The 27,162-nt window shown below is 36.3% G+C and overlaps 1 protein-coding gene and 1 pseudogene across 1 annotated transcript in view; both read right to left on the bottom strand.

The window, feature by feature from the left end:
• RANBP17 (RAN binding protein 17) overlaps positions 1–27,162 on the bottom strand; it is a 377,695-nt gene that overhangs the window by 337,158 nt on the left and 13,375 nt on the right. The window contains exons 3-5 of the mRNA XM_064376519.1: positions 23,847–23,937; positions 11,206–11,372; positions 7,611–7,676 (exon numbers count right to left, since the gene is read on the bottom strand). Coding sequence (XP_064232589.1) covers positions 7,611–7,676; positions 11,206–11,372; positions 23,847–23,937 — 324 coding nt within the window. The remainder of the gene's footprint in view (positions 1–7,610; positions 7,677–11,205; positions 11,373–23,846; positions 23,938–27,162) is intronic.
• LOC105723232 (tubulin epsilon chain-like) lies at positions 42–6,833 on the bottom strand (annotated as a pseudogene).

The following is a 27,162-nucleotide window of genomic DNA, read 5'->3' as shown; positions in this document are numbered from 1 at the left end:
AACAATGTGAAATTAAGAAACTATTCTGGAGGGTTTCTTTTTTACACAGATATGCTTAGGTTAGGTAAATCTTGCACAGTTATGTTTTTTGTGGCATCCAATTGGTTGTATTCCTGTATGAGTGCTGACAAAGATAACACAACTTCTGTGAAACAGCTTTCTTCTATCCCTTCAACTTGTAGACAGTGATGAAGATGAGCCTTTTTCTTGTAGAATCTCATGAATCGCTCTTTCAATTCCATGAATGTGGGCTTCACACACGTGTTATTTGCTAAAGCTAATGAATAAAAATGGCCCACAGGAGGTACGGAACACAGGCTGGTCTTCAACCTTCTTGATTCCAGGAGACAAACTGTAGAGAGGGTTTTATTTAATCTTTCAGTATTTCTACGAACGTCTAAAATCTGTACATTTCCTCTAACCATGAGCTCACGGGTGAGGTAAAGACTATCTTTGGGGTCTGCCTGAAGCAGCTGGTGACCTTTACTAAAGACATCTGAAAACATCTGATCCAATCTTTTAGTAGGAATGTTAACATCTACCAGTGTATATAGAGGTGTTAGGCTTGACACAAGATAATTAAGTTGAAGAAAAGGAACTAAATTTATGTTGATTTCATTAAGGTCCATATTAAGGGACCCTTCAAATCTTGCAGAGCTTGTTAGGTTGAGCAAATCTGCCACAATGTTGTTCATTGAAACAAAGGGGCTCTTATGCCACTTTTTTAAAGCCACAGCACTTGAAGTGCCTCTACAGTTGTATCTAACTTTCCAGAATTCACTATGAGGTCTATTTTGCTATGGGCAACACACAGTCTGTATGCTCATTAAGTTTCTTCATTGCCAAGATGCCATTATGTGGTAAGGTTATGATATCCTTCTCACTGGAAGGATAAATGGAGGTCATAAATCTGTATACTTCTGGGAATTCATCTTCAAGCACCTTTAAAAGAAATGTGCCCAGTGGTGCCTGGAATGCCAGCTACACAGAACCATTCACTCCCCTGGAAAGGGGGCTGAAGCCATGGAGCCAAGTGGTCTAGCACAGCGGACCTCACCCCCATGGAGCCCAGCAAACTAAGATCCACTGGCTTGAAATTCTTGCTGCCAGCACAGCAGTCTGAAGTTCACCTGGGACTCTCGAGCTTGGTGGGGGGAGGGGCACCTGCCCTTACTGAGGCTTGAGTAGGTTGTTTTCTCCTCACAGTGTAAACAAAGCCACCTGGAAGTTCTGAATGGGCAGAGCCCACCGCAGCTCAGCAAAGCCACTGTAGTCAGACTGCCTTTCTAAATTCCTCCTCTCTGGGGAGGGCATCTCTGAAAGAAAGGCAGCAGCCACAGTCAGGGGCTTATAGATATCAAACTCCCATATCCCTGGAACAGAGCATATCGGGGAAGGGGTGGTTGTGGATGCAGCTTCAGCAGATCTGAACGTTCCTGCCTGCCAGCTCTGAAGAGAGCAGTGTATCTCCAGCACAGCACTCAAGCTCTTCTAAGGAACAGACTGCCTCCTCAAGTGGGTCCCTCACCCTCGTGTATCCTGACTGGGAGACATCTCCCAGAAGGGGTCAACAGACACCTAATACAGGAGAGCTCTGGCTGGGATTTGGTGAGTGCCCCTCTTGGACAAAGCTTCTGGAGGAAAGAACAGACAGCAATCTTTGCTGTTCTGCACCCTCTGCTGATGATACCCAGGCAAAGAGGGTTTAGAGTGGACCTCCAGCAAACACCAGCAGACCTGCAGCAGAGGGGCCTGTTAGAATCACAAACAGAAAGGAATAATATCAACATCAACAAAAAGGATGTCCACACAAAAACCCCATCTGAAGGTCACCAACATCAAAGACAAAAGGTAGACAAATCCATGAAGATGAGCAAAAACCAGCATAAAAAGGCTGAAAATTCCAAAAACCAGAATGCCTCTCTTCCTCCAAAGGATCACAACTCCTCAACAGCAAGGGAACAAAACTGGATGGAGAATGAGTTCGATGGATTGTCAAGATCAGTAATAACAAAATCCTCAGAGCTAAAGGAGCATGTTCTAACCCAATGCAAGGAAGCTAAGAACCTTGAAATAAGGTTAGAGGAACTGCTAACAAGAATAACTAGTTTAGAGAAAAACATAAATGACCTGATGGTGCTGAAAAACACAGCACGAGAACTTCATGAAGTATATACAAGTATCAATAGCCAAACCAATCAAGCAGAAGAAAGGATATCAGAGATTGAAGATCAACTTAACGAAATAAAGTGTGAAGACAAGATTAGAGAAAAAAGAATGAAAAGGAATGAACAAAGCCTCCAATAAATATGGGACCATGTGAAAACACCAAACCTAAATTTATTTGATTGGGGTACCTGAAAGTGACAAGGAGAATAGAACCAAATCAGAAAACAATCCTCAGGATGTTATCCAGGAAAATTTCCCCAACCTAGCAAGACAGGCCAACATTCATATTCAGGAAATACAGAGAACACCACTAACATACTCCTCAAGAAGAGGAACCCCAAGACCCCTAATCGTCAGATTCACCAATGCTGAAATGAAGAAAAAAATGCTAAGGGCAGCCAGAGAGAAAGGCTGTGTTACCCACAAAGAGAAGCCCATCAGACAAACAGCAGATCTCTCTGCAGAAATCCTACAAGCCAGAAGAGAGTGGGGGCCAATATTCAACATTCTTAAAGAAAAGGATTTTCAACCCAGATTTTCATATCCAGCCAAACTAAGCTTCATAAGTGAAAAAGAAATAAAATCCTTTATAAACAAGCAAATACTGAGAGATTTTGCCACAGCAGGCCTGCCTTACAAGAGCTCCTGAAGGAAGCACTAAACATGGAAAGGAACAACCAGTACCAGCCACTGCAAAAACATACCAAACTGTAAAGACCATCAACACTATGAAGAAACTGCATCAACTAATGGGCAAAATAACCAGCTAGCATCATAATGACAGGATCAAATTCACACATAAAAATATTAACCTTAAATGTAAATGGGCTAAATGCCCCAATTAAAAGACAAAGACTGGCAAATTAGATAAGGAGTCAAAACCAATCAGTGTGCTGTATTCAGGAGACCTATCTCACGTGCAAAGACATACATACGCTCAAAATAAAGGGATGGTGGAAGATTTACCAAGCAAATGGAAAGCAAAAGAAGCAGGAGCGGCAATCCTAGTCTCTGATAAAACAGACTTTAAACCAACAAAGATCAAAAAAGACAAAGAAGGGTATTACATAATAGTAAAGGGATCAATGCAACAAAAGAGCTAACTATCATAAATATATATGCACCCAATACAGGAGCACCCAGATTCATAAAGCAACTTCTCGGAGACCTACAAAGAGACTTAGACTCCCACACAATAGTGGGAGACTTTAACTCCCCACTGTCAATAATTGACAGATCAATGAGACAGAAAATTGAGAAGGATATTCAGGATGTGAACTCAGCTCTGGACCAGGTGGATCTAATAGACATCTACAGAACTCTCCACCCCAAATAAGTAGAATATACATTCTTCTCAGCACCACATTGCACTTATTCTAAAATTGACCACATAATTGGAAGTAAAACATTCCTCAGCAAATGAAAAAGAATGAAAATCATAATAAAACAGTCTCTCAGATCACAGTGCAATCAAATTAGAACTCAGGGTTAAAAGGACAAAAAGAGAGAAAAATTAAGACACAATAAAAAATGATAAATGGGATATCACCACTGATCCCACAGAAATACAAACTACCATCAGAGAATGCTATAAACACCTTTATGCAAATAAACTAGAAAATCTAGAAGAAATGGATAAATTCCTGGACACATACACCCTCCCCAGACTAAACCAGGAAAAAGTTGAATCCCTGAATAGACCAATAACAAGTTCTGAAATTGAGGCAGTAATTAATAGCCTATCAAAAGAAGCCCAGGACCAGATAAATTCACAGGCATATTCTACCAGAGGTACAAAGAGGAGCTGGTACCATTCCTTCTAAAACTATTCCAAACAATAGAAAAAGAGGAACTCTTCCTTAACTCATTTTATGAGGCCAGCATCATCCTGATACCAAAACCTGGCAGAGACACAACAAAAAAAGAAAATTTCAGGCCAATGTCCCTGATGAACATCAATGCAAAAATCCTCAATAAAATACTGGCAAACCGAATCCAGCAGCACATTAAAAAGCTTATCCACCACGATCAAGTCGGCTTCATTCCTGGGATGCAAGGCTGGTTCAACACATGCAAATCAACAAATGTAATCCAGTACATAAACAGAACCAATGACAAAAACCACACGATGATCTCAATAGATGCCAAAAAGGCCTTTGATAAAATTCAGCACCTCTTCATGCTAAAAACTCTCAATAAACTAGGATCTGATGGACCATATCTCAAAATAATAAGAGCTATTTATGAAAAACCCACAGCCAATATCATACTGAATGGGCAAAAGCTGGAACCATTCCCTTTGAAAACTGGCATAAGACACGTATGTCCTCTCTCACCACATCTATTCAACATAGTAGTGGATGTTCTGGCCAGGGTAATCAGGCAAGAGAAAGAAATAAAGGGTATTCGAATAGGAAGAGACAAAGTCAAATTGTCTCTGTTTGCAGATGACATGATTGTACATTTAGAAAAACCCATCGTCTCAGCCCAAAATCTCCTTAAGCTGACAAGCAACTTCAGAAAAGTCTCGGGATACAAAAGCAATATGCAAAAATTACAAGTATTCCTATGCACCAATAGTAGACAAACAGAGAGCCAAATCATGATCGAACTCCCATTCACAATTGCTACAAAGAGAATAAAACACCTAGGAATACAACTTACAAGGGATGTGAAGGATCTCTTCAAAGAGAACTACAAACCACTGCTCAAGTTAATAAGAGAGGACACAAACAAAAACATTCCATGCTCATCAATAGGAAAAATCAATATCATGAAAATGGCCATACCGCCCAAAGTAATTTATAGATTCAATGCTATCCCCATCAACCTACCATTGACTTTCTTCACAGAATTAGAAAAAACTACTTTAAATTTCATATGGAACCAAAAAAGAGCCTGTATAGTCAAGACAATCCTAAGTGAAAAGAACAAAGTTGGAGGCATCATGCTATCTGACTTCAGACTATACTACAAGGCTACAGTAACCAAAACAGCATGGTACTGGTACCAAAACAGATATATAGAACAATGGAACAGAACAGAGGCCTCAAAAATAACACCACGCATCTACAACCATCTGATTTTTGACAAACCTGACAAAAAGAAGCAATGGGGAAAGGATTCCCTGTTTAACAAATGGTGTTGGGAAAACTGGCTAGCCATAAGCCGAAACCTGAATTCGACCCCTTCCTTACAACTTATACAAAAATTAACTCAAGATGAATTAAAGACTTGAGCATAAGACCTAAACCCATAAAAACCTTAGAAGAAAACCTAGGCAATACCATTCAGGACATTGGCATGGGCAAAGACTTCATGCCTAAAACACCAAAAGCAATGGCAACAAAAGCCAAAACTGACAAATGGGATCTAATTAAACTGAAGAGCTTCTGCACAACAAAAGTGGCCAACAAACATATGGAAAAAAAAGCTCATCATCACCAGTCATTAGAGAAATGCAAATCAAAACCACAATGAGATACCAGCTCACGCCAGTTATAATGGTGATCATTAAAAAGTCAAGAAACAACAGATGCTGGAGAGAATGTGGAGAAATAGGAATGCTTTTACACTATTGGTGGGAGTATAAATTAGTTCAACCCTTGTGGAAGACAGTGTGGTGATTCCTCAAGGATCTAGAACCAGAAATACCATTTGACCCAGCAATCTTATTACTGGATATATACCCAAAGGATTATAAATCATTCAACTATAAAGACACATGCACACATGTTTTTTGCAGCACTATTCACAATAGCAAAGACTTGGAACCAACCCAAATGCCCATCAATGATAGACTGGATAAAGAAAATGTGGCATGTGCACACCATGGAATACTATGCACCCATTAAAAAGGATGAGTTTATGTCCTTTGCAGGGACACGGATGAAGCTGGAAACCATCATTCTCAGCAAACTAACACAGGAACAGAAAACCAAACACTGCATGTTCTCACTCATAAGTGAGAGGGGAACAATGAGAACACATGGATACAGGGAGGGGAAAATCACACACTGGGGCCTGTCGTGGGGTGGAGGTGGGGGGCGGGAGGAGGGACAGCATTAGGAGAAATACCTAATGCAGATGACAGGCTGATGGGTGCAACAAACCACCATGGCACATGTATACCTACGTAACAAACCTGCACATTCTGCACATGTATTATACAACTTAAAGTATAATTAAAAGAAAGAAAACATGGTGTATATATGCATACACATACACAATGGAATATTAAAAAAAAAAGAAAAGTGCCAAGTCCAGATCCTGTTCCTCCTCCCATGGAATGTATTATAAAGAAACACTACAAGCAATCACAGCGCTCTGCCAACTTTCTGAGTTTCCCTAAAACCTGATCTTAACAAAGACTGCCAAAAACTTTGTGACCCACAGCCCAATTACTTCCTGAGCCAGAAATATCAGTGATGAGCTGTTTGATATCAAATACATCTCTCAGTGGACCCTGCAGAATTTCATTCACTAACCCTTCTTCCACATCAATCAAGACAGCTGGTATCCACATTTCTAAAGAAGCTGCTTATTGCCTCATAATAAATTCCTTTCTGGTTGACCGCGGCATGCTCCCTTAGTGCCAGGTCCAAGAAGCAGCAGCCAATCTGGTTTACACGCTGGCCAACCTGAAGGACCACCAACTGGGTCATGCTGGTGTGCAGCCAGCTGGGGGCGCTTGCGAGCCGTGCAGGCCTCTGCATTCTGCCAACAACCCAAAAAGCCTGTTTTGTTTTGTTTTGTTTAAGACAGAATCTCACTCAGTTACCCAGGCTGATCTCAGCTCAATGCAACCTCCGCCTCCTAGATTCAAGCAATTCTCCTGCCTCATCCTCCCCAGTATCTGTGATTACAGGCGCCACCACCACGCCCAATATTTGTATTTTTAGTAGAGACAGGGTTTTTCCATGTTGGCCAGGCTGGTCTCCAACTCCTGACCTCAGGTGATCCACCTGCCTCAGCCTCCCAAAGTGCTGGGATTACAGGCATGAACCACTGCGCCCGGCCAAAAAGGCCTGTTTTTCGATGAGTACTGCTGCATATCCATTGTTGAGAATCAATTCTTCAAACCACCTTTTATTTGTAAGTGAATAAAGGTTTGTTTCTCTTTTGTACGTATTTCTTATGGTTAGCATATTAGGAAATATACAAGTAAAAGGACAATTCTCCAAGTGCCCATGGAGCAAGAACCATGTCTAATTCTCTGTTCTTTGCAGTACTCTGTATTATTGCAGATATTTTCAATGACAATGAAAATATTCCACCACTTAATGACCCCACCAATAAAACAGACACACAAAAAAATCTTGATTATCCAGAGTTTTATGCCACACAAAGATGACTGTCTATTTTGCCACAGATAAAAGCAGAAAAGAAACAGCATTACTTATGCAAACTCAGGCTCCTGTTAGATGGAAAGGCTTGCTTACCAGGTTCATTTCCTGAGTCAATTCAGAAAGGATTGTTACTCCTATTATGCAGTGTTCCACAGTACCCTTTGGAGAAAATAACGAAGTTTAGCCTAAGTGAAGACAAATGATTGGTTCTTAATGTGTAAACCAGGTAATATTTACAAATAATTAAAGACTGAAATGCCAGATTTACTCAATAATAAAATAGAAACAAAAATTTAAAATACAAAGAAAAATCACTATGAGTTCTATAAACAAAAGAATTTCAAACCCACTTTTTGAAGGATAAATTTGGGTACACAGAGCTAACTGGGGAAAAGTTCCTACCTTATAAATGCATGATATTCTATAAAATATTTCCAGCACTTAGGATAAATAATAAACTAAGTTTCAAAATACAAGAATTTAGCTCAATACTTTTTATAAGATCAAGAGTAAGAATAAGCAAAAAATACTTTTACCTCCATAATATGCTTGAAGGCTATTGAGATAGAGGCACTCAATAAATAAATAATAAATAGCTTAGGAACGAATTCAAATCTCTTGTTCTAATATCAAATAGGATCACTTAGGCTCTTTTAATATTAATAGTGCAAGTGTATGCAATTGTTACATACCTATAATGATGACATGTAAAGTATACAATGCAATGGGATAAATACATGACTATCTCTACAATGTTTTTAATTTATTCAGCTTCCAATTTAATCTCAAATTTTCCCTCATTAAAATTCAGACTTTATATGCACATTACTAACAAACTACCCTTGTGTGAAATCATACTGGAATTATGAAAATCCTAAATGTGGCATCCAATTACAGTGCAATCATTTAAAAAAACTGACACAGATGATAGATACACTTAACCAAATCTTAATTTTATAGTTGGTCATCCCTTTCAAGTACCACAGAATTCCAGTATCACTAGGTATAGGTGAATTCAAATTATCTCAGAACAAAAAAAAAGTCCCCAAATTTTTGCATTTTAATTATTTACTGCCTTTCAGGACAGTCTGAGTGTCTGAATGGAGCTCCAGATTTCTTATGCACTGAAACATCCATCCTCTGTGTGCACCAGGTTAATTTTCCCCAAAGTGTGTTACCTTGACCAATTGCTAGAAGCAGCTGATCGATGATCTACAAACTCAGTTCTAATCTGAAAATAGTTTGGTACTGGTCCGTGACAAAATAAAGAGCATGTAACAGGTTATAACACAGCTAAGTCACAAAGTACACTGTTTAAGTCAGCTGGCATTTTTTTCATAGTAAGTCTTTCTCAATGAAGAAGGCATTATGTTCACTTATAGTCTTATCTAAGCTCTTTATCTTGCTGAAGATCAGGAATTTGAATAGCACTGCTCTAGATGACAGTAGGATCCCCTGAGTATATAAGTAGAAAGGAGACATATGTTTGGAGTGTGGCAGCAATAGGGATGCAATGATAGAAAAAAGAGGATGCACAAAAGTTCAGGCTGTTAAAGATGTGACTAACTTAAAATAATTTTTAGGACAAAATTCACAAAAGCTGCTAATACCCAAAGGAACCATATGACAATATTTTAGAATACTAAAACACTAAAGCCAATTGACTTTCTCATGATGCAGGGTTAGGTCAAGCCATAAATATATGTATCTATTCAGAAAACAAGTGCTAACTATTCTGTGGTGATACTATTATATAATAAGTTCTCAAGCTAAAACATTTTGTTTCTTTTGGTCTTCCAGAATTGGTAAAAGGGCCAGGCATGGTGGCTCACTCCTGCAATCCCAGCACTTCAGGAGGCCGAGGCAGGCGGATCACCTGAGGTGAGGAATTCAAGACCAGTCTGACCAACATGGAGAAACCCCGTCTCTTCTAAAAACACAAAACATTAGCCAGGCAGGGTGGTGCATGCCTATAATCCCAGCTACTTGAGAGACTGAGGCAGGAGAACCACTTGAACCCAGGAGTAGGAGGTTGCGGATTGCGCCACTGCACTTCAGCCTGGGCAACAAGATTGAAACTTCGACTCAAAAAAAAAAAAACCCAGAACTGATAAAAGTACATTAAAGCCCAACTTAAGTTACGCTTACCAGCCACTAAAGAGGGAACTTGAGAAAAGTTAGCCAACAAGAATTTCCTTCAATTTCAACCTTGATTTTATTTAGAAAAAAAAAACTGCATGGTCGATTCTCGTCTACTCCAGTAGGTCTTGATGAATAATCTTAGTAAAAGACAAAAGGGGTATGCTACTGTGCTAGCCAAAATTACAAACCCAACTCTGAAGTGTGAAGCTCATACTTGTCCTGAATAAACTATCTTTATGCCCTAGTATAAACTGATCTCCTCAGAGCTAAGAACACTTCTTCCTGGGAGGTTTTAAATGATCAAATATTTGTTAACCAGGTTTTGGCAATATGGATAAGACAGAAGCAGCATAACCTAGCATTTCATATGCTGAGGTTTCCAGCACTGCACTATATGATGAAGTTATATTTTACATAGGGGTTGAATTTTAAAGTTACTGCATAAAAGTAAAATCTCCGAAAGTCAAAACTGCCCATACTCAACAATGAACCAAAAACTGAACCAACTCTCTATTAATCAAAATTGTCAATTTTTCTTCAAGAATACTAATAGATCATGTTTCTTTAGCTGGACATCAGATAAAATAGTTTTCTTCTATTTAGGAATTATGTTTGTATGAAAAAATATATACATATATCTTCAAATACCTGAATTATACTGAACAAGGCATGACACTCATCCGAAGTAAGAGTAAACAGGAAACAAGACCAGATTCAGGTTTCCCTAAATCATCGCAGGACACCTAATTACTGTGTGGAATAGCAACTGGAATCACTGGCACAATTTAGTGTTTCCTTGCTTTTGTTTATTCTTACTTTTGTTTTTGTTTTTTTTTTGGCAGTCCATATATCTGAATTTGTGTAAGTTAAATGTGCACATGCTATTTTAATCACTTAGGTTAAAAAAATAATGTTTTAAAATAATCATTCTTTACTGATATATAATAGTTGTACATATTTGATACCTATACACAATGTGTAATGATCAAATTGAAAACATTCTTAAGAAACTGATATAGTCAATGTGGTTTAGTATTAAAATTAAAAATTTTACCATAAGTTAGAGGCTTGTTAAAGTGCTAGCTGTATGCTTTACTTGGTCACCAAGCAATCTATGGAAATTACGTAAACCCTCTAAGTCTGTTTTCTTACTTAGAAAATAAAATCCATTTCACTTTAGGTTGTGATGAACATTTAATTACCTAATCTATAAAAAGCATTATATACATGTTATACACACACACACACACACACACACACACACACACACACACACAGTACATGGATATACATGTCATAAATGAACATACATTTTGAAATTAGAAAGCATGATTATTTACATTCTTCTGGTTTGAAAATTATATAACAGCATGATCCTCATCTACTGACAATAAATGACAATAAGTTGATCCAGAGGATAAATAATAAATCATAATTAACATGGTACTGGTAGCCACAAAGCAAACCATATAGCTTTAAGAAGAGCAGTATTCCAAACCAAAAAAGCAAGTAGTGATGTTCTCACAATGTAGTAACGACTACTTACCTGGAGAAACTTCTTCACATCAGCAATAATTTCTCTGAAGACAAACTGATCTTTCTGAACCTCAAACCACCCTAATTTAGTGATTTTAGCAATGACTTGAGTAAGAGCTTGGATGACAAAGGGAGCCAGCTTGGGTTGTGATGCCACATAATTCAGAACGTAGTTTCCTACAAAGAAAACACTCCATGATCATTTCAACTTTTCAGAAACATAGTGTAAATCACGTGAAGAAAGAGAGTTGGGGGTGAAGGGAAAGGGGAGGGAGAGCATTAGGGCAAATACCTAATGCATGCAGGGCTTAAAACCTAGATGACGGGTTGACAGGTGCAGCAAACCACCATGGCCCATGTATATGTAACAAACCTGCATGTTCAGCACATGTATCCCAGAACTTAATGTAAAAAAAGAAAAAAAAAATCTGTGAACTTTAAATAAAAAAGTTGTAGTATTTGTTAAAAAAAGAAAAAAGAAGTGGCAATGATATGCTCTGACAAAAATTTAATCACTCTCCTCAAGATATATATTTTATTTATATAGTTCTTTTTTATAAGACTTGTTTTGAAAAGCAAATTTGTTCCAATGTATTTGATATATTAGGGAAAAACTTGAATATAACACTTTTGTTGAATATGTCACTTTGTTTCTGCATGATTTTATCTACCAAAAAATGCCAGGTGAATGCAGAAAACTGAAACCAGGGTGATATGATTTGGACTTGTGTCCCTGCCCAAGTTTCATATCCCCAATGCTGAAGGAGGAACCTGCTGGGAGGTAACTGGATTGTGGGGGCAGACTTCCACCTTGATGTTCTCATGACAGTAATTTTCTCAGCTATTTCTTTATAGCAGTATGAGAAACAACTAATACACAGGCCAAATTGAACTAAGCTATCAACAAAATGAATACACCTCAAACATATACAATATATTATCAACCCTACCCATCTTTATCTGGTGTTATAATTTTCCATACTATTTCAGATAATCTTTCTTTCTCCACTTTACAATAACTCCAAGCTGCAACCCTTCTGAGACCCACTTCTACAAACAAACTTCAGGTCTTTCCCAAGACAGAGTGTCATATTTATTGTACTATGTACTATATATTTCTTAACCATTTAACATGTGTAAAACTCTACTAACCTTTGATTTGTATGTTTTTAAAAATATGTCACAGATAAGACAAATTTTATTTGTATAATCTAATTTCTCTCATAGGCCCTGTGCTTTTTATTATGTGCATTGCACAGCACAGTCACTTTTAGGAACATGTCATGTTATAGCAAAACTGACTGTAGACTGTCTTCTTGAAGAGGCATCAAAAATACAAATGAACCCTATAACTACACAAAATTTTTTAAACATTAGTTGGGTATTGTGACATGCCTAGCTACTTGGGAGGCTGAGAATGACTGTGCCACAGCACTTCAGCCTGGGTGACAGTGAGATCCTGTCTTAAAAAAAAAAAAAAAAAAGTACAATATGATAAATATATAAATTCAAGAAAACATGAGTAGAATAGTAAAGCTTGTAATAAAGTTAATACACCACAACTGTTAAAAGTGGGTAGCAAATTCAGTTATGAGCTTTCTAGCTGACTAATGGAGGCCAGATAACAAATACACCAAAAAGTCTCTTGGAAAAACTACAAGAAGAATTTTCAAAAGAGAAAAACTCCATTTCCATTTTGGTCTGAAAGGCCAGCATGCCATTTGAGAAAAGAGTAAAGAAAAGGTAAATGCCTCAATATTTAATTAAAAACAGCTTTGATGGAAACAACTCCAAAATCCAAGAATGTATTCAACAAGCGTTCTTGATAATTGTAGTGAGATTCTTAAAAAAGTTCTTGTAACTGTTATATTGCAACCTTAATTTTATTAATATTAAAATATTGTTATACAATAAAAAAGATAAAATACATTTTGAAAAAAAGCATAATTTCCTTAGCATTAAGACAAATTTCAGAAAGGTTTCTCCTATGAATCACAGTAACATGATTCTAAGCTTTGTTGCATGTAATCTTTTGTTTCAATAATAAAACTTAACAAGATGACACTGCTTCCTGAATATAAAAGAAAACCCAGCGAATTTACTTCAATTACACTTTTATTTTTAATTTCTTGAAAATGTTTATCTTGGACTGGGTACAGGCAAACCATACGTGGGTAGTGGTAACCACCAGGAGGAGGGCAATCTCAAAATAATAATAAAACAAACAATGGGCCTTCAGCCTGGAAAGCTGCCAGCCCCTGAGGCTCTCAGCTCGATAGACTGCTGGCCAAAGCAAAAACAAAAACAAACAAAAAACGAATGAAAGACAACCCAAGTTTCACATTTAAAGCTAGACACCAACAAGGACACCTTCCCAGACTGCCCAAACAAAGGTACTGGGGCTAATAAATTCATTATCTAAGGCAGAAAAAAAAATCACTAGAATATGTTTCTGTTACTTTAGCTGAATGTTTCACACAAAATATTCTCATTATGTTTTTTACACAAACTGTAAGATTGTTCCAATTTAGTAAGCACCAACAATAACAATCATTTAAAACGTCAGCAATCTCCTCCTCACTGGTACAAGTAATATGGAAAAGCCATACTAAGAAGAAAAGGAAATGTTCAGGAAGATACACAGGAGAAGAACTACAACAAACAGCTGGAAACCCGCAGACAAAAGTCAGTAGAAAGCTGGAAAGCTACACACTAGAAGTCCTTTGCATGTCAAAAGCTTATATGACAGTAACAACAATATTTCATGCTTATGAAGCATGTTTAAAATTGTAATGTGCTTCCCATCAAATATTTGATGTGACTCTCATAGCAATGTGAAGATACTGCCATTATGTATTAATATTGTTCTGTTTTATAGGCCAAAAATATGAGGGTCAAAGAGGTAAAATGACTGGGACTCTGAGTAAGGTTATTTTGGTTCATTTTTAGTTTGTTTGCTGTTTCCAAATATTGGACAAACCATATATTCTAGTAATAATTCATAATTCAAAACTCTAAATCCAAACTTGTAGATAGTCTTTTAGAGTTTGCTATCACTGGACTTAAGATACTTTAGGAATCAGCACATTATGAGAATTTAATATGAAATAACCATTTAATTGACTACTTGAGGCCAGGTAATACAATACAATATGTCACAAAGTCCATCAAAAAATATATATACATAAATAACATAAAAGAAAAGAGAAAGATTTCATTTTTTGGTCCCAAAAGCCAGCGTGTCATTTGGGAAAATAGAGAGACAATAAATACTTCAATATTTAACTAAAAATGCTTTGATGGAAACAACCTTAAATTCTAAGAACACTGAAAAGTGTAAGCTATAATCTATGTCTACAGAGTTAGCTTATGAACTATTTGGAGAGAGACAGAGTGTGAGACACAGAAAGAGAGGGCAAGCGAAAGAAAGTGAGCAAGAGACAGAGAATATGGAACAAAAAGAAACTACCACCAAAAAAAGGGAGAAAAGATGCATGAGGTTGAAATATGGAGAAACTGAAACCTCAACATTGCTGATGAGAATGCAAAATTGTATAGGCACTTTGAAAACAGTGTGGCAGTTTCTTAAAAAGTTAAGCATAAACTTACGTTATGACCCATCAATTCCACTACTAGGTTTCCACTCAAGAGAAGTAAAAACATACATCTACACAAAACCTTCTATGTAAATTTTCAGAATACCATTATTCATAGTGGCCAAAAAGTGAAACAACCCAAATATCCATCAACTAGTGAATGGATAACAAATGTCATGTATCTATACAAGGAAATATTATCCTACAATAAAAAGAAATGAAATACTGATACATGCTACAAAATGGATGAATCTTAAAAACATTTTGCCAAGTGAAAGATGTCAGATGCAACAGACTACATATTATATGATTTTATTTATATGAAACATCCACAAAAGGTAAGTCTATCGAGGCAGAACACACAATTGAAGTTGGGAGTATGGAAGCAGGACTGACTGTAAATGAGCAGGAGAAATCTTTTTGGGGTCATAAAAAAATATTCTAATATTAAATTGTGATGTTCGCCCAAGTCTGTTAATTTACTAAAAACCATTAATTGTATATTTAAAACAAGTCAACTTTATGGTATATAAACTATACAACAATAAAGCTGTTTGAAAGGAAGGAAGAGAGGGAGGAAACACTGATTTATATAGGTAATTAAACTCAAACTACTACACTTTCTTAAATAGAAAAACAAAAAGATACCATTCCAGTCTAGGAAAACAATATAAGAAAAGGCATCAAGGCAGAAACAAAATGGCATATGCGGAAGACCTTCCAGCACAACTAACAGATAAGTACCAATAAAGATATAAGGCTACTAAATAAGGGTAGTCCTTCTACGATAAGCTCATGAAGGGACTTCATGGTATTTCATTGATAAGCAACAGTAAGCAGTTGTTAATCATACTAATAAAGGTAGAAAACAGTGTGGTGGACACAGAAGAACTGGCAATAGTTTATGACAGGAAATGATGAGATATGTAGACTGGGACCATATTATAAAAGACTGAGGATTTTGAAGTTGATGTGATAAAGGCAATGTGACTGCTGAGGCTATTCTTCCTCACATTTTCCATTTTAACTCACACGACAATATTCTACTGATACATGTCAATTAGACATATCATGTCATGACAAACATTCTAATCTACTTACAGAAACAAAAGCAGTAAGTCAAACTATAGAAACTAATAAAGGAAACTAATCATTTGTTTGAAACTGTCTTATAAATCTCTACTTTCTTCCTTTTCTCCAAAGTGCCCTTAATGAGTATTCTTATTTTCTTAAAAAAAAAAAGGTTTATGACTATTTCTATTTTTTTTAAGTTTCTATTTAAAAATATGTCAAATAAACAATCTGGATATGCTCACATGTATTAAAGAAACTGAATGAATAATTAATAACCATCCAAAACAGAAAGCACCAGGCCCAGATGGGTTCACTATTGAATTCTATCACACATGTAAGGAAGAAATTATACCAATTCTCTCTAACATCTTCCAAAAGATAGAAGCAGAGATAATTCTTCCTAACTCATTCTATAAGGTCAGCATTACCCTAATACCCATACCAGACCAAGACATTACAAGGAAAAGAAACTACAGGCCAATAGCTCTCATGAACACAGATGTAAAAATCCCCAACAAAATATTAGCAAATTGAATCCAACAATGTATAAAAAGAATTAAACACCATGTACCAAGCGAGATTTACCCCAGGTATGCAAGGCTGGTTCAATATTCAAAAATTAATTAATGTAATCCATCACATCAATAAGCTAAAGAAGAAAAATCACATAATGTAAATAGATGCAGAAAAAGCATTTAACAAAATTCAACATCCACTGATGATAAAAACTCTCAGCAAACTAGGAATAGAGGAGAACTTCCTCAATTTGATAAAGTACATCTACAAAAAACCTACAGCTCAAATCATATTTAATGGTGAGAAATCTGAAGCTTTCTAAGTTTGGGAAAAAGGCAAGATGTCTCCTCTGACCACTGCTTTGTAACATAATACTGTAAGTCCTAACTAATGCAATAAGAAACAGAATGCATATAGATTAGAAAAGAAGAAATACAAGTGTCTTTGCTCACAGATGGCCTGATAATCTATGTAGAAAAGCTGAAAAACCTGACAAAAAAATTATGAACTAATAAATGATTACAGCAAGGTTACAGGATATATGTTAATATACCAAAGTCAATCACTCTGCTTTACCAGCAAGTGGAACTTGAAATAAAACACAAAATAATTTACATTAGCACCCTCAAAAATGAAATATTAATACTTAGGTATAAATCTAACAAAATATGTACAAGACCTATATGAGGAAAATTGTAAAAGTATAATAAAATAAACCAAAGAAGACCTAAATAAATGAATACATTCTACATGTTCATAGAGAGGAAACTCAAGACTGTCAAGATATCAGTATTTTCCAACTTGATCTAGAGATTCAATGTAATCCCAATCAAAACGCCAGTAATTTATTTTGTCTATATCAACAAACTGATTCTAAAGCTTATACTGACAGGCAAAAGACCCAGAATAGCCAACACAATACTGAAGAAGAACAAAGTTGGAAGACTGACACCACCCCGCTTCAAGACATACCATAAAGCTACAGTAATCATGACAGTTGGTATCAGCAAAAGAAACAACATATAAACAGCTACAGTTTGAATGTCTGTCCCCACCCATACTCATGCTAAAATTTAACTGCCACTGTAACATATTAAGAGGCATTAAGCCAAGTGCTTTGCCCACATGAATGGTTTAATGTCATTATTTCAGTAGATTCCTTTTTAGGACAATTTCAGTCCCCTTTCGTCACTCTCTTTTGCCTTATTTTTGCCCTCCCACTACAGGATAATTCAGCAAGATGGCCCTCATCAGATGCCAGTCCCTTGATCTTGAACTTGCCAACCTCCAGAACTGCTTACAGTTTGTAAGAAATACATTTCTTTCTTTATAAATTATCCAGTCTCAGGTATTCTGTTACAGTAGCACAAAACCAACTAAGATGTCAATCAACAGAACAGAATAAAAACCCAGAAATAGATCCATAAAAATATAGCCAATTCATCTCTGACAAAGGAGCAAAGGGAATAACAAAATATGTTATGAGTCTTTTTTTTTTTTTTTAAATGGAGTCTTGCTCTGTTGCCAGGTTGGAGTGCAGTGGCACGACCTTGACTCACTGTAACCTCCAACTCTCTGGTTCAAGTGATTTTTCTGCCTCAGCCTCCCAAGTAGCTGGGATTACAGGCACGCACCACCATGCCCAGCTAATTTTTGTTTTGTTTTTTGTTTTATTTTGTTTTGTTTTTTTTAGTAAAGACTGGCCATGTTGGTCAGGATGACGAGTCTTTTAAATATCAAAAAGTGTTTTCAGCAAATGGTACTGGAACAACTGGATATACACATGGAAAAAAGGAATCTTGACACAGACTATATGCCCCTCACAAAAATTAACTTAAAATGGTTCACAGACCTAAGTGTAAAATATAAAGCTACAAAACTCCTAGAAGATAAAATAAGAGAAAATCTAAGTGACCTTGGTTCAGTGATGACTTTTTAGATGTAACACCAAAGGCATGATCCACGAAGATCCATGAAACAAAGAATGAGCCAGGAGTGGTGGCTCATGCCTATGATACCAGCACTTTGGGAGGCCGAGGTGGGTGGATCACGAGGTCAAGAGATCGAGACCATCCTGGTCAACATTGTGAAACCCCATCTCTACTAAAAAATACAAAAATTAGCTGGGCATGGTAGTGCGCGCCTGTAGTTCCAGCTACTCAGGAGGCTAAGGCAGGAGAATTGCTTGAACCCAGGAGGCGGAGGTTGCAGTGAGCTGAGATCGCGCCATTGCACTCCAGCCTGGGTAACAAGAGTGAAACTCTGTCTCAAAAAAAAAAAAAGAATGAATAAATAAGGTAAACTTTGTTATGAAAATGAAAAATTTCTGCCCTGCAAAAGACACTGTAAAGAGAATAAAAAAGATATGCCACAGACCAGGAGAAAACATTTGCACAAGACATATCAAAGGAACTGCTTTCCAAACTACACAAAGAACTCTTAAAACTCAAAAATAAGAACAAAAACAACCTGATTTAAAAAATGGGCTGATGACCTTAACAGACACCTCTCCAAAGAAGATAATGGTTCACCCTTGAACAACGTGAGTTTGAACTGTACAGATCCACTTATACGTGTTTTTTTTTTCAATAAATATATTGGAAAAATATTTGGAGACTTATGACAATTTTTAAAAACTTAGATGTAGCCAGGCATGGTGGCTCACACCTGTAATGCCAGCACTTTGGGAGGCCGAGGTGGGTGGATCACTCGAGCTCAGGAGTTTGAGACCAGCCTGGGCAACATGGTGAAACTATCTCTTTAAAAACATATAAAAACATAGCCAGGCATGGTGGTCACATCTTTGGTCCCAACTAGTTGGAAGGCTGAGGTGGGAGGATCACTTAAGCCAGGGAGGCAGAGGCTGCAGTGAGCCAAGATCACATCACTGCACTCCAGCCTGCATAACAAAGCAAGACTCTGTCTCAAAAAAACAAACAAAAACAAAAACAAAGACACAAAAAACCACCTCAGACGAATGGTATAGTGTTGAAATATTTTTTAAAAATAAGTAGTTAGGTACGTCATGAATGCACAAAATCAATGTAGATACTACTCTATTTTATCATTTACTATCATAAAATATACGCAAATCTATTATTAAAAAGTTAAAATTTATCAACTTATACACACACTTAGATTGCACATAGTCTCAACAACAGTCAAGGTTTATGTAGTCAGGTTTATGATCAGGAATGCCCTTATCTACAAAGCTGTTAATCTTCTAGCCTTCAAGAGAAAAAATAAATACCAGCTGCCAGTCTTCTGGCTATACAACAAGGCCTGGAAGAGAACCTTTTTCTGGACTGCTTCCATAGATGCTTTGTCCATGACCCAAAGTTATTAAGTACCTTACAGGTAAGGGAATACCATTTAAAGTTCTTTTCATATTGGACAATGTCCCTGACTACTCAGAACCCCATGAGGTTCAATGAGGGCATTAAAGTGGGCTTATGTGCCCCCAAACACATCTCAAATAGGGGATCATAAGGACCTTTAAATCTCATGACACACGGTACTCTACAAAAAGGATTGTCAACACTATCAAAGAGAACCCCTACAGAGAGAACATCATGAAAGTCTGGAAGGATTTCACCACTGAAGATGCCATCGTTGTTATAGAAAAGCCATGAAAGCTATCAAGCCTGAAACAATAAATTCCTGTTGGAGGAAGCTCTGTTCAGATGTTGTGCATGACTTCAGAGGATGTACAACAGAATCAATCAAGGAAATCATGAAAGAGACTGTGGATATGGCAAAAAAGGTGGAGAGTGAAGGGTTTCAAAATATGAATCTTGGAGAAATTCAAGAGCTAATAAAGCTAACAGGTAGTTTTCATATGAAACAGTTTTAAAAAATTAAATATATGTTTCAACGGGCACCACTGTTTATAAGCAGTATTAAAGAGGACAAAACAACACTTTAGCAAGGACAAATATACCACAAGGTATAGGATCAGTCCAATAAATTCATAAAACTATATTATAGCTAACTAATCATTTTAAGAATTGTTCCCAAGTAAGTCCCATTTTTGGCTCTCAGAAGTTAATTCCTACAGATTTCAACTACTCTAAACTTTTAGCTACCAAGAGGTTAAGAATGATCATAAGGAGCTTTCTAAGGAATTACAAAATCTTTGTAGACCAGAGATCAACTATCATCACTGCAAGTCTGCTCTCACCAACAGCTCTTGCATTTTTCAGGAAGAAATATCCAGGAAAAGAGTCAGACACCAGTGTAGTCACCATCTCCTACGCCAAACTTAGGGAACTGAAATGGCCAACATTACCATAAAATGAGAATTTTGAGGTTTATCTTTAAAGGCCTATTCCAATCTCAAAGATTAGTCAGATAAGATTATCTTCTACTGAAATAAATCTTGGCTAGATATAGAAGACTTTTGTATTTCACTGCTGTTCTTCAAGTAAAAGTCATAGACATGAGTCTTAACCTGCTGTATACTATATTTCAGTCAGCTGAAAATCTGAAACTAAAAGTATGCTAAAAATCCTAAATATGATCTTTTGGAAGTCAGCTATTAAAAAGCCTTTAAGGATTTGCTAACTTCAACTCTAAGTACCAGGAGACAAAAGGTCTAAGCCTGTAAGACATTCCTCATTTGAAAGAAAAGCCCAAAGTTTCCTATAAATTGCTAAGTTTTGCACAAGGGAGGAACCTACACCTACTAGGGAATCTAACATAAGGAACACCAGAATTTACAGAAGACTTCATGGAGATGAGTGCTGCTGAACCAGTGCCACATGATGAGGGAGAAGATATAGTAAAAACAACAGTGCCGGGAAAAAAAAAAAAAATTAACATTAGACAAACTAGCAGAAACATTTCTATTATTCCAGACTTATTTTATGACATGGACTCTTCTATGATACAGGCACTGAATTTATAGTGAATGTAGAAGGATTGGTACTTTATAGAAACATTTTTAAAGAAATGAAAAAGCAAAAAAGTCAGACAGAAATTACAATGTATTTCCATAAGGTTATACCCAGTGTGCCTGCCTTTCCTGCCTCCTCTACCTCTGCCACCCTGAGACTACAAGACCAACCCCTCCTTCTTCTTTCTCTTTCTCAGCCTACTCAATGTGAAAATGATGAAGATAAATATCTTCACAATGATCCACTTCTACTTAATGAATAGTAAATACATTTTATCTTCCTTATAATTTTAATAATATTCTTTTCTCTAGCTCAATTTATTCTAAGAATATAGTATAAATATAGTATATAACATATATAACATACAAAATATGGATTAATCAGCCTGTTTTTATGTTATTGGTAAGGCTGACAGTCAACAGTAGACTAAGAGTAGTTAAGTTTTGGGGGAGTTAAAAGGTGTAAGTGAATTTTTGGCTGTGCAGGGGGTCAATGCCCCTAATACCTGCATTGTTCAAGGACCAACTGTATAGATGTCAAATAAGCACATAAGAAGATGCTGCACATCATATGTTCTCAGGGAAATACAAATTAAAACAAGGAGATACCAATACGCATCTACCAAAATAGCCAAAATCCAGAAAACACCAAATGCTGGCAAGAATGTGTTGCAACAGGAACTCTCATTCATGGTGGTGGGAATGCAAAATGGTACAGCCACCTTGTAAGACAGTGTGGTGGTTTCTTACAAAACTGATCATACTCTTAACATAGAATCCACCAATTGTGCTCCAAAGTATTTATTCAAGGGAGCTGAAAATGTTTGTGCACACAAAAACCCACATATGTATGTTTATAGCAGCTTTATTCATAATTGTCAAAACTTGGAAACAACCAAGATGCCTTTCAGTAAGTGAACGGATAAATAAATTGCGGTACACCCAGAAAACAAAATATTATTCAGGGCTAAAAAGAAATGAGGTATCAAGCCATGAAAAAACATGAAGGAATCTTAAACGCATATTACTGAGTGAAAAAAGCCAATCTGAAAAGCCTACATGTATGACTGATACCTCAGGCTGTATGATTCCAACTACATCATATTCTGCAAAAGGCAAAGCTATGGAGACAGTAAAAAAATAAGGGTGGGAGAGGGTAGGATGAATAGGCAGAGAACACAGTGAATTTGGTGCAGTAAAACTATTCTGTATAATACTATAATGGTGGATACATGTCATTGTATTAACACATTTGTCAAAATCCATAGAAATACAACAGCAAGAGTGAACCCTAAGGTAAATTACAGGTGAGTTGATGATGTGTCAGTGTAGGTTCATCAACTGTAACAAGCTGCACAACTTTGGTGCAGGATGTTGATAGCTGGGAAGCTGTGCATGCGTGGCAGCAGGGGGTATATGGAAATTCTCTGTACTTTGTGCTCAATTTTGCTTGAACCCAAAACTGCCCTAAAAAAATTAAGTCTATTTAAAAGGTGTGTGTGGAAAAGTAAAATAAACAAAATCACAAGTTTTATGACTTAGCTTTATACTACTTGAACATATTTTTAAAACTGTAAACTTCTTTCCTTTGCTTTCTTAAGTACACAAGTCCAATCGTGGATAAATCCTTCTCTAGGCTTTCTGCATTACCTAAGACTCCGAGTGCTTATAGAAATAACAGTCAATATGGAGGAAAATGACATGTCATTGTGAGATTTTGACCATTCAAATTTAAACTTAAAGATCCATCACATATAACACATTTTAATTTTTCTGATAAAGAAATATAAATTATGTTAACCTTGAGGCTGAAGAACAGAAACGAGTTAACAATCTATTTCTAATATGAACAAAGATGACCAATAAAACCTCATACCTCAATTACTACAACTTTGTCCATATGAAATACAAACTACTTACATACACACAAAAACTTAAAATACATTAACTCTGAAAAATATACTGCTACTTTATGGAATCATTTTTTCAAGTTCCAAGCTCTTTTATCCATATATAAATGATCTTCCTAATAAGAGCCTGCTTTTATTTTACATATATCCCAAATGATTTTGATTGATATAGCATCCTGAAAAATATTAGAGACCTAAATTCTGTCCTGTCATTCAGTTGCATACCAAGTTAAGATAATGGCTAAGAGCCTGGACTCTAAACAGACAGAGTGACTTTGAATCATAACTCTATTACTTTCTAGTTGTGTGATCTTCGGCATGTGACAGAGGCTGTCTGTCAAATCTAATCTCCTCATTTGTGAAATGAGGATAATTCAAAAATCTTGTTTGGTGGATAAACTGAGATAGTACAAATCTTAACAAACAGTACAAAAAATAAAATGCTAGTTATTGTTTACTACTAAACAAATGCTTTTTTGATTAGACATTGCTTTATGTAACACATCAGTATTCATTAATAGATGAGTAAATGAAACTTGATACTCATGTTTTAAAAAATGACAGACTCAAAAAGTTTGCAGTCCTAGTAACAGTTTAGCATATTCAAAAGAAAAAGTTTTTTTCAAGTGTAATTGGTTAAAAAGCAAAATAAACCACTTACTGATGTCCATGCTCTGCTCAACAGGTAAAGGACTGACTCGGCTGACAAGTTTTGAAAGACATGTTGCTGCAAGGAGCTGAGCATAGGATGTCTGTAAAGAATAATTTTATTTATTATTATCACAAATGAATTAAAATAATCAAAGCATTATGATAGAAATGTTCTTCTAAGCAATAACAGAAATTCTTCTGGTTTTCCAAAATGGCAAATTCACAAGGGATAAAATATATCAATTTGAGATACATATATAGAGAAAAGGATATATATACACAGGCATACAATCTCTCATAAGAAATCATTAATTGAGGGAGGTGTAGACAGCCATCTCAAATAACAATAAGCAAATGGGAGAAATAAATGACTTGGCAAGTTCAAATAAAATACAGTACTCTTACCATGGTCTACAGCCCTACACCATCTGGCCTCTGACAATCTCTTCAAATTCATCTGGTTTCATTCTTGACTTTGCTCTGACCATGACAGCCTTTAGAGTCCTTTCAATATCTTCCCCACCCTGACCTCCGTGTTCCCTGAAACCCATGTCTGACTATATTCTCTGACCCCCAATTATCTTAATAGTATACTCAAACTCTCTAAATGCAAGCTCATCCTTCAAAATTTGGTTTAGGTATTCACTCCATCCCCTAGAAATTCTTGCAAAGATATTCCCTTTCTTTTTTTCTCCAGACCAGAGGCCAGCAAACTATGGCCCCTGACCAAATCCTGCCTATTTTTACATGGCTTGTGAGCTACGAATATTTCCTACAATTTCAAGCAGCTTTTCAATTGTTCAAAAAATCAAAACAATAATAATATTTTGTGACAGAAAAATACATGAAATCCATATTTTGGTGTCCATAAAGTTTATTCAAATACAGCCATGCTCATTTATTTATACACTGCCTACGGCTGCTTGCATGCCATGAAGGCAGAATTGAACAGTTAAGACAGAGACCACATGTAGCACTCAGTGCTTTCTACTGCTGCTCAGAGCATCATAAACCACAGTGACTAGAGCGCCATGGGTGTTGCCATGACATGACACATACCTTTTGTTATTACCAGCGCATGTCTATCAATATTAAAATAAGAAAAGATAAAAGTGGACTTCAAATATCTAATGTTTAAGGCACAATGGAGTGTGATCATTCCGTTATTGATTACATGACAAAACAATGTAGTTTTTTTTTTTTTGAGATGGGAGTCTCGCTGTGTCCCAGGCTGGAGTGCAGTGATGCAATCTCGGCTCACTGCAACCTCTGCCTCCCAGGTTCAAGCGATTCTCCTGCCTCAGCCTCCCGAGTAGCTGGGACTACAGATGTGCACCACCATCCCCAGCTAATTTTTGTATTATTAGTAGAGGTGGGGTTTCACCATGTCAGCCAGGCTGGTCTTGAACTCCAGACCTTGTGATCCATTCTCCTCAGCCTCCCAAAGTGCTGGGATTACAGGCGTGAGCCACTGCTCCCAGCCAACAATGTGCTTTTTATGCAATGTTACTATAGTTGTCCTAAAAGAATATGATGTACATTGACTATATCAGACCAAGCAATATCCCCATCTTTCCCATCACAATAGTCCCAACTCAGGAAATCAAAAGTCAGAAAAAGTAGAAAATTTTATATCTCATCATAGTAGACTGTCTTTACAAATATAAAAAATGAGCCTGCAACCAAAGTTTCCAAGTGGCTCATTTGTTAGCCAATCACACCGCCATTTACTGATGATGAGTTAATTAAATCACCATTGTCTTATTATAGCGGCCAAAGTTACGTGTGCAGAGAAAACAAGATTATTAGTTTCTGGTGGGAGCGAGTGCTCAAAGAGTTGAAGACATTGGAACAACATCAAAAGTCAATTTGAAAACAAGGCAAATGATTTGGAAAGGGTCTCCTTAACTCTTGATGAGTAGACAGATGTTTCTTACAATGTTCATACTCGTAATATTACTATCTGTATGTTCTAGAAGTCAATGCTGAGTGTGAAGCAACTAAAGAATTGGCCTCTATGAAGAGTGTGGGAGAACTACAGGCCAGAATATTTTCAAAGAACTTGAGGACACGTTAATTCAATATAAACTGAGGTAGAATCTGGTATAATATGTCACACTAGTGGTAAAAACATATGGAGCAGAAAAGAACTTAGCTGAACAAATTTACAAAGCTTATGAAAAATGTAAGATGTTTAAAACCTATTCACCATAGTATTCATCTGCAGATACTGTATAGTAAATATATGAATCTATCATAAGTTAATGAATCAGTAGTGTTAACAGTGGACTTCATTCACTTTTGTGAACTTTAGTTCTGTGAATTTCTGCAAGATAAAGAAGCAGTATCTGAATATTCTATATTGGAAACAATATTCTCACTTGTCCCATCACACAATAGTTAAATAGCTTATCAGCGATAAAGTTTTACTGCGATTTTTTTTTTTAGCTCAGGGATAAGGCTAAAATTTTTCGGAATGAGACAACCAAGTCACTATTGTTCAACATTAAATGGCTTTGGAACTTACCTTTGCTGCAAAATTGATAATGTTCCTTAATGAATTCAACCTAAAATTACAAATTTGCCTAAAAAGTGTCTAGTACCTATATGCAGAACTTACTGTGAAGTAAAGCCATTTTGATAACAACTAACATCATTTGAATTGCAAGTAATGTCAGGCAGCTTTATACACTTCCCACATCGTCAAAAGTTAAAACAAGTAGTGAGATCTCTATTCAGAGATATATTTTCTGAGCTTCAGCTACAGCTCCAGCTTCAGATCTTGATGCAAGTATAAAGAAAATTTCCATATTTTAAAATCCATTTAACTGTGCAATTAAGAGCTCCCACCTAATCTTCAGTTGGAAGTGATTAATCTGCAATACAATGACATACTAAAAGGCAAATATCAAGATTTAACAGAATTCTTTAAATGCCTTATAAACGATGAATGTGCTTAATTATAATCATATGCTCATGGACTGATATTAGTATTTGATAATACCTATGTGAAAAGATACTTTCAAATATCAAATATGTAAAATCTTATTATAGATCAGCATTAACATATGAACATTTGCAATCAATGTTGACGATAGAAAACAATTTGGAACTCCTGTTAAGCAAAATGTTATCCTCCCAAAAATAGCTCTATTCTCTTTATTAAGAGACCTGTATTATTTTAAAAAACCTGTATTAGATTATTATATTTTGAATCTCATCCATAAAACTTTGAAGAAATTTGTTTTTTCTCTTACTATAGATGTTCTTATAAAATATCTTCCATTTTGTCTCCTGGCCCACAAAATCTACAATATTTGCTATCT

This window comes from Aotus nancymaae, unplaced genomic scaffold (genome assembly GCF_030222135.1).
Source record: "Aotus nancymaae isolate 86718 unplaced genomic scaffold, 86718_ANA_hifiasm-v0.15.2.pri h1tg000015l_1, whole genome shotgun sequence".
NCBI lineage: Eukaryota > Metazoa > Chordata > Mammalia > Primates > Aotidae > Aotus > Aotus nancymaae.
Note: the sequence above shows the minus strand (reverse complement) of the source record. Positions and strands in the feature narration are given on the sequence as shown.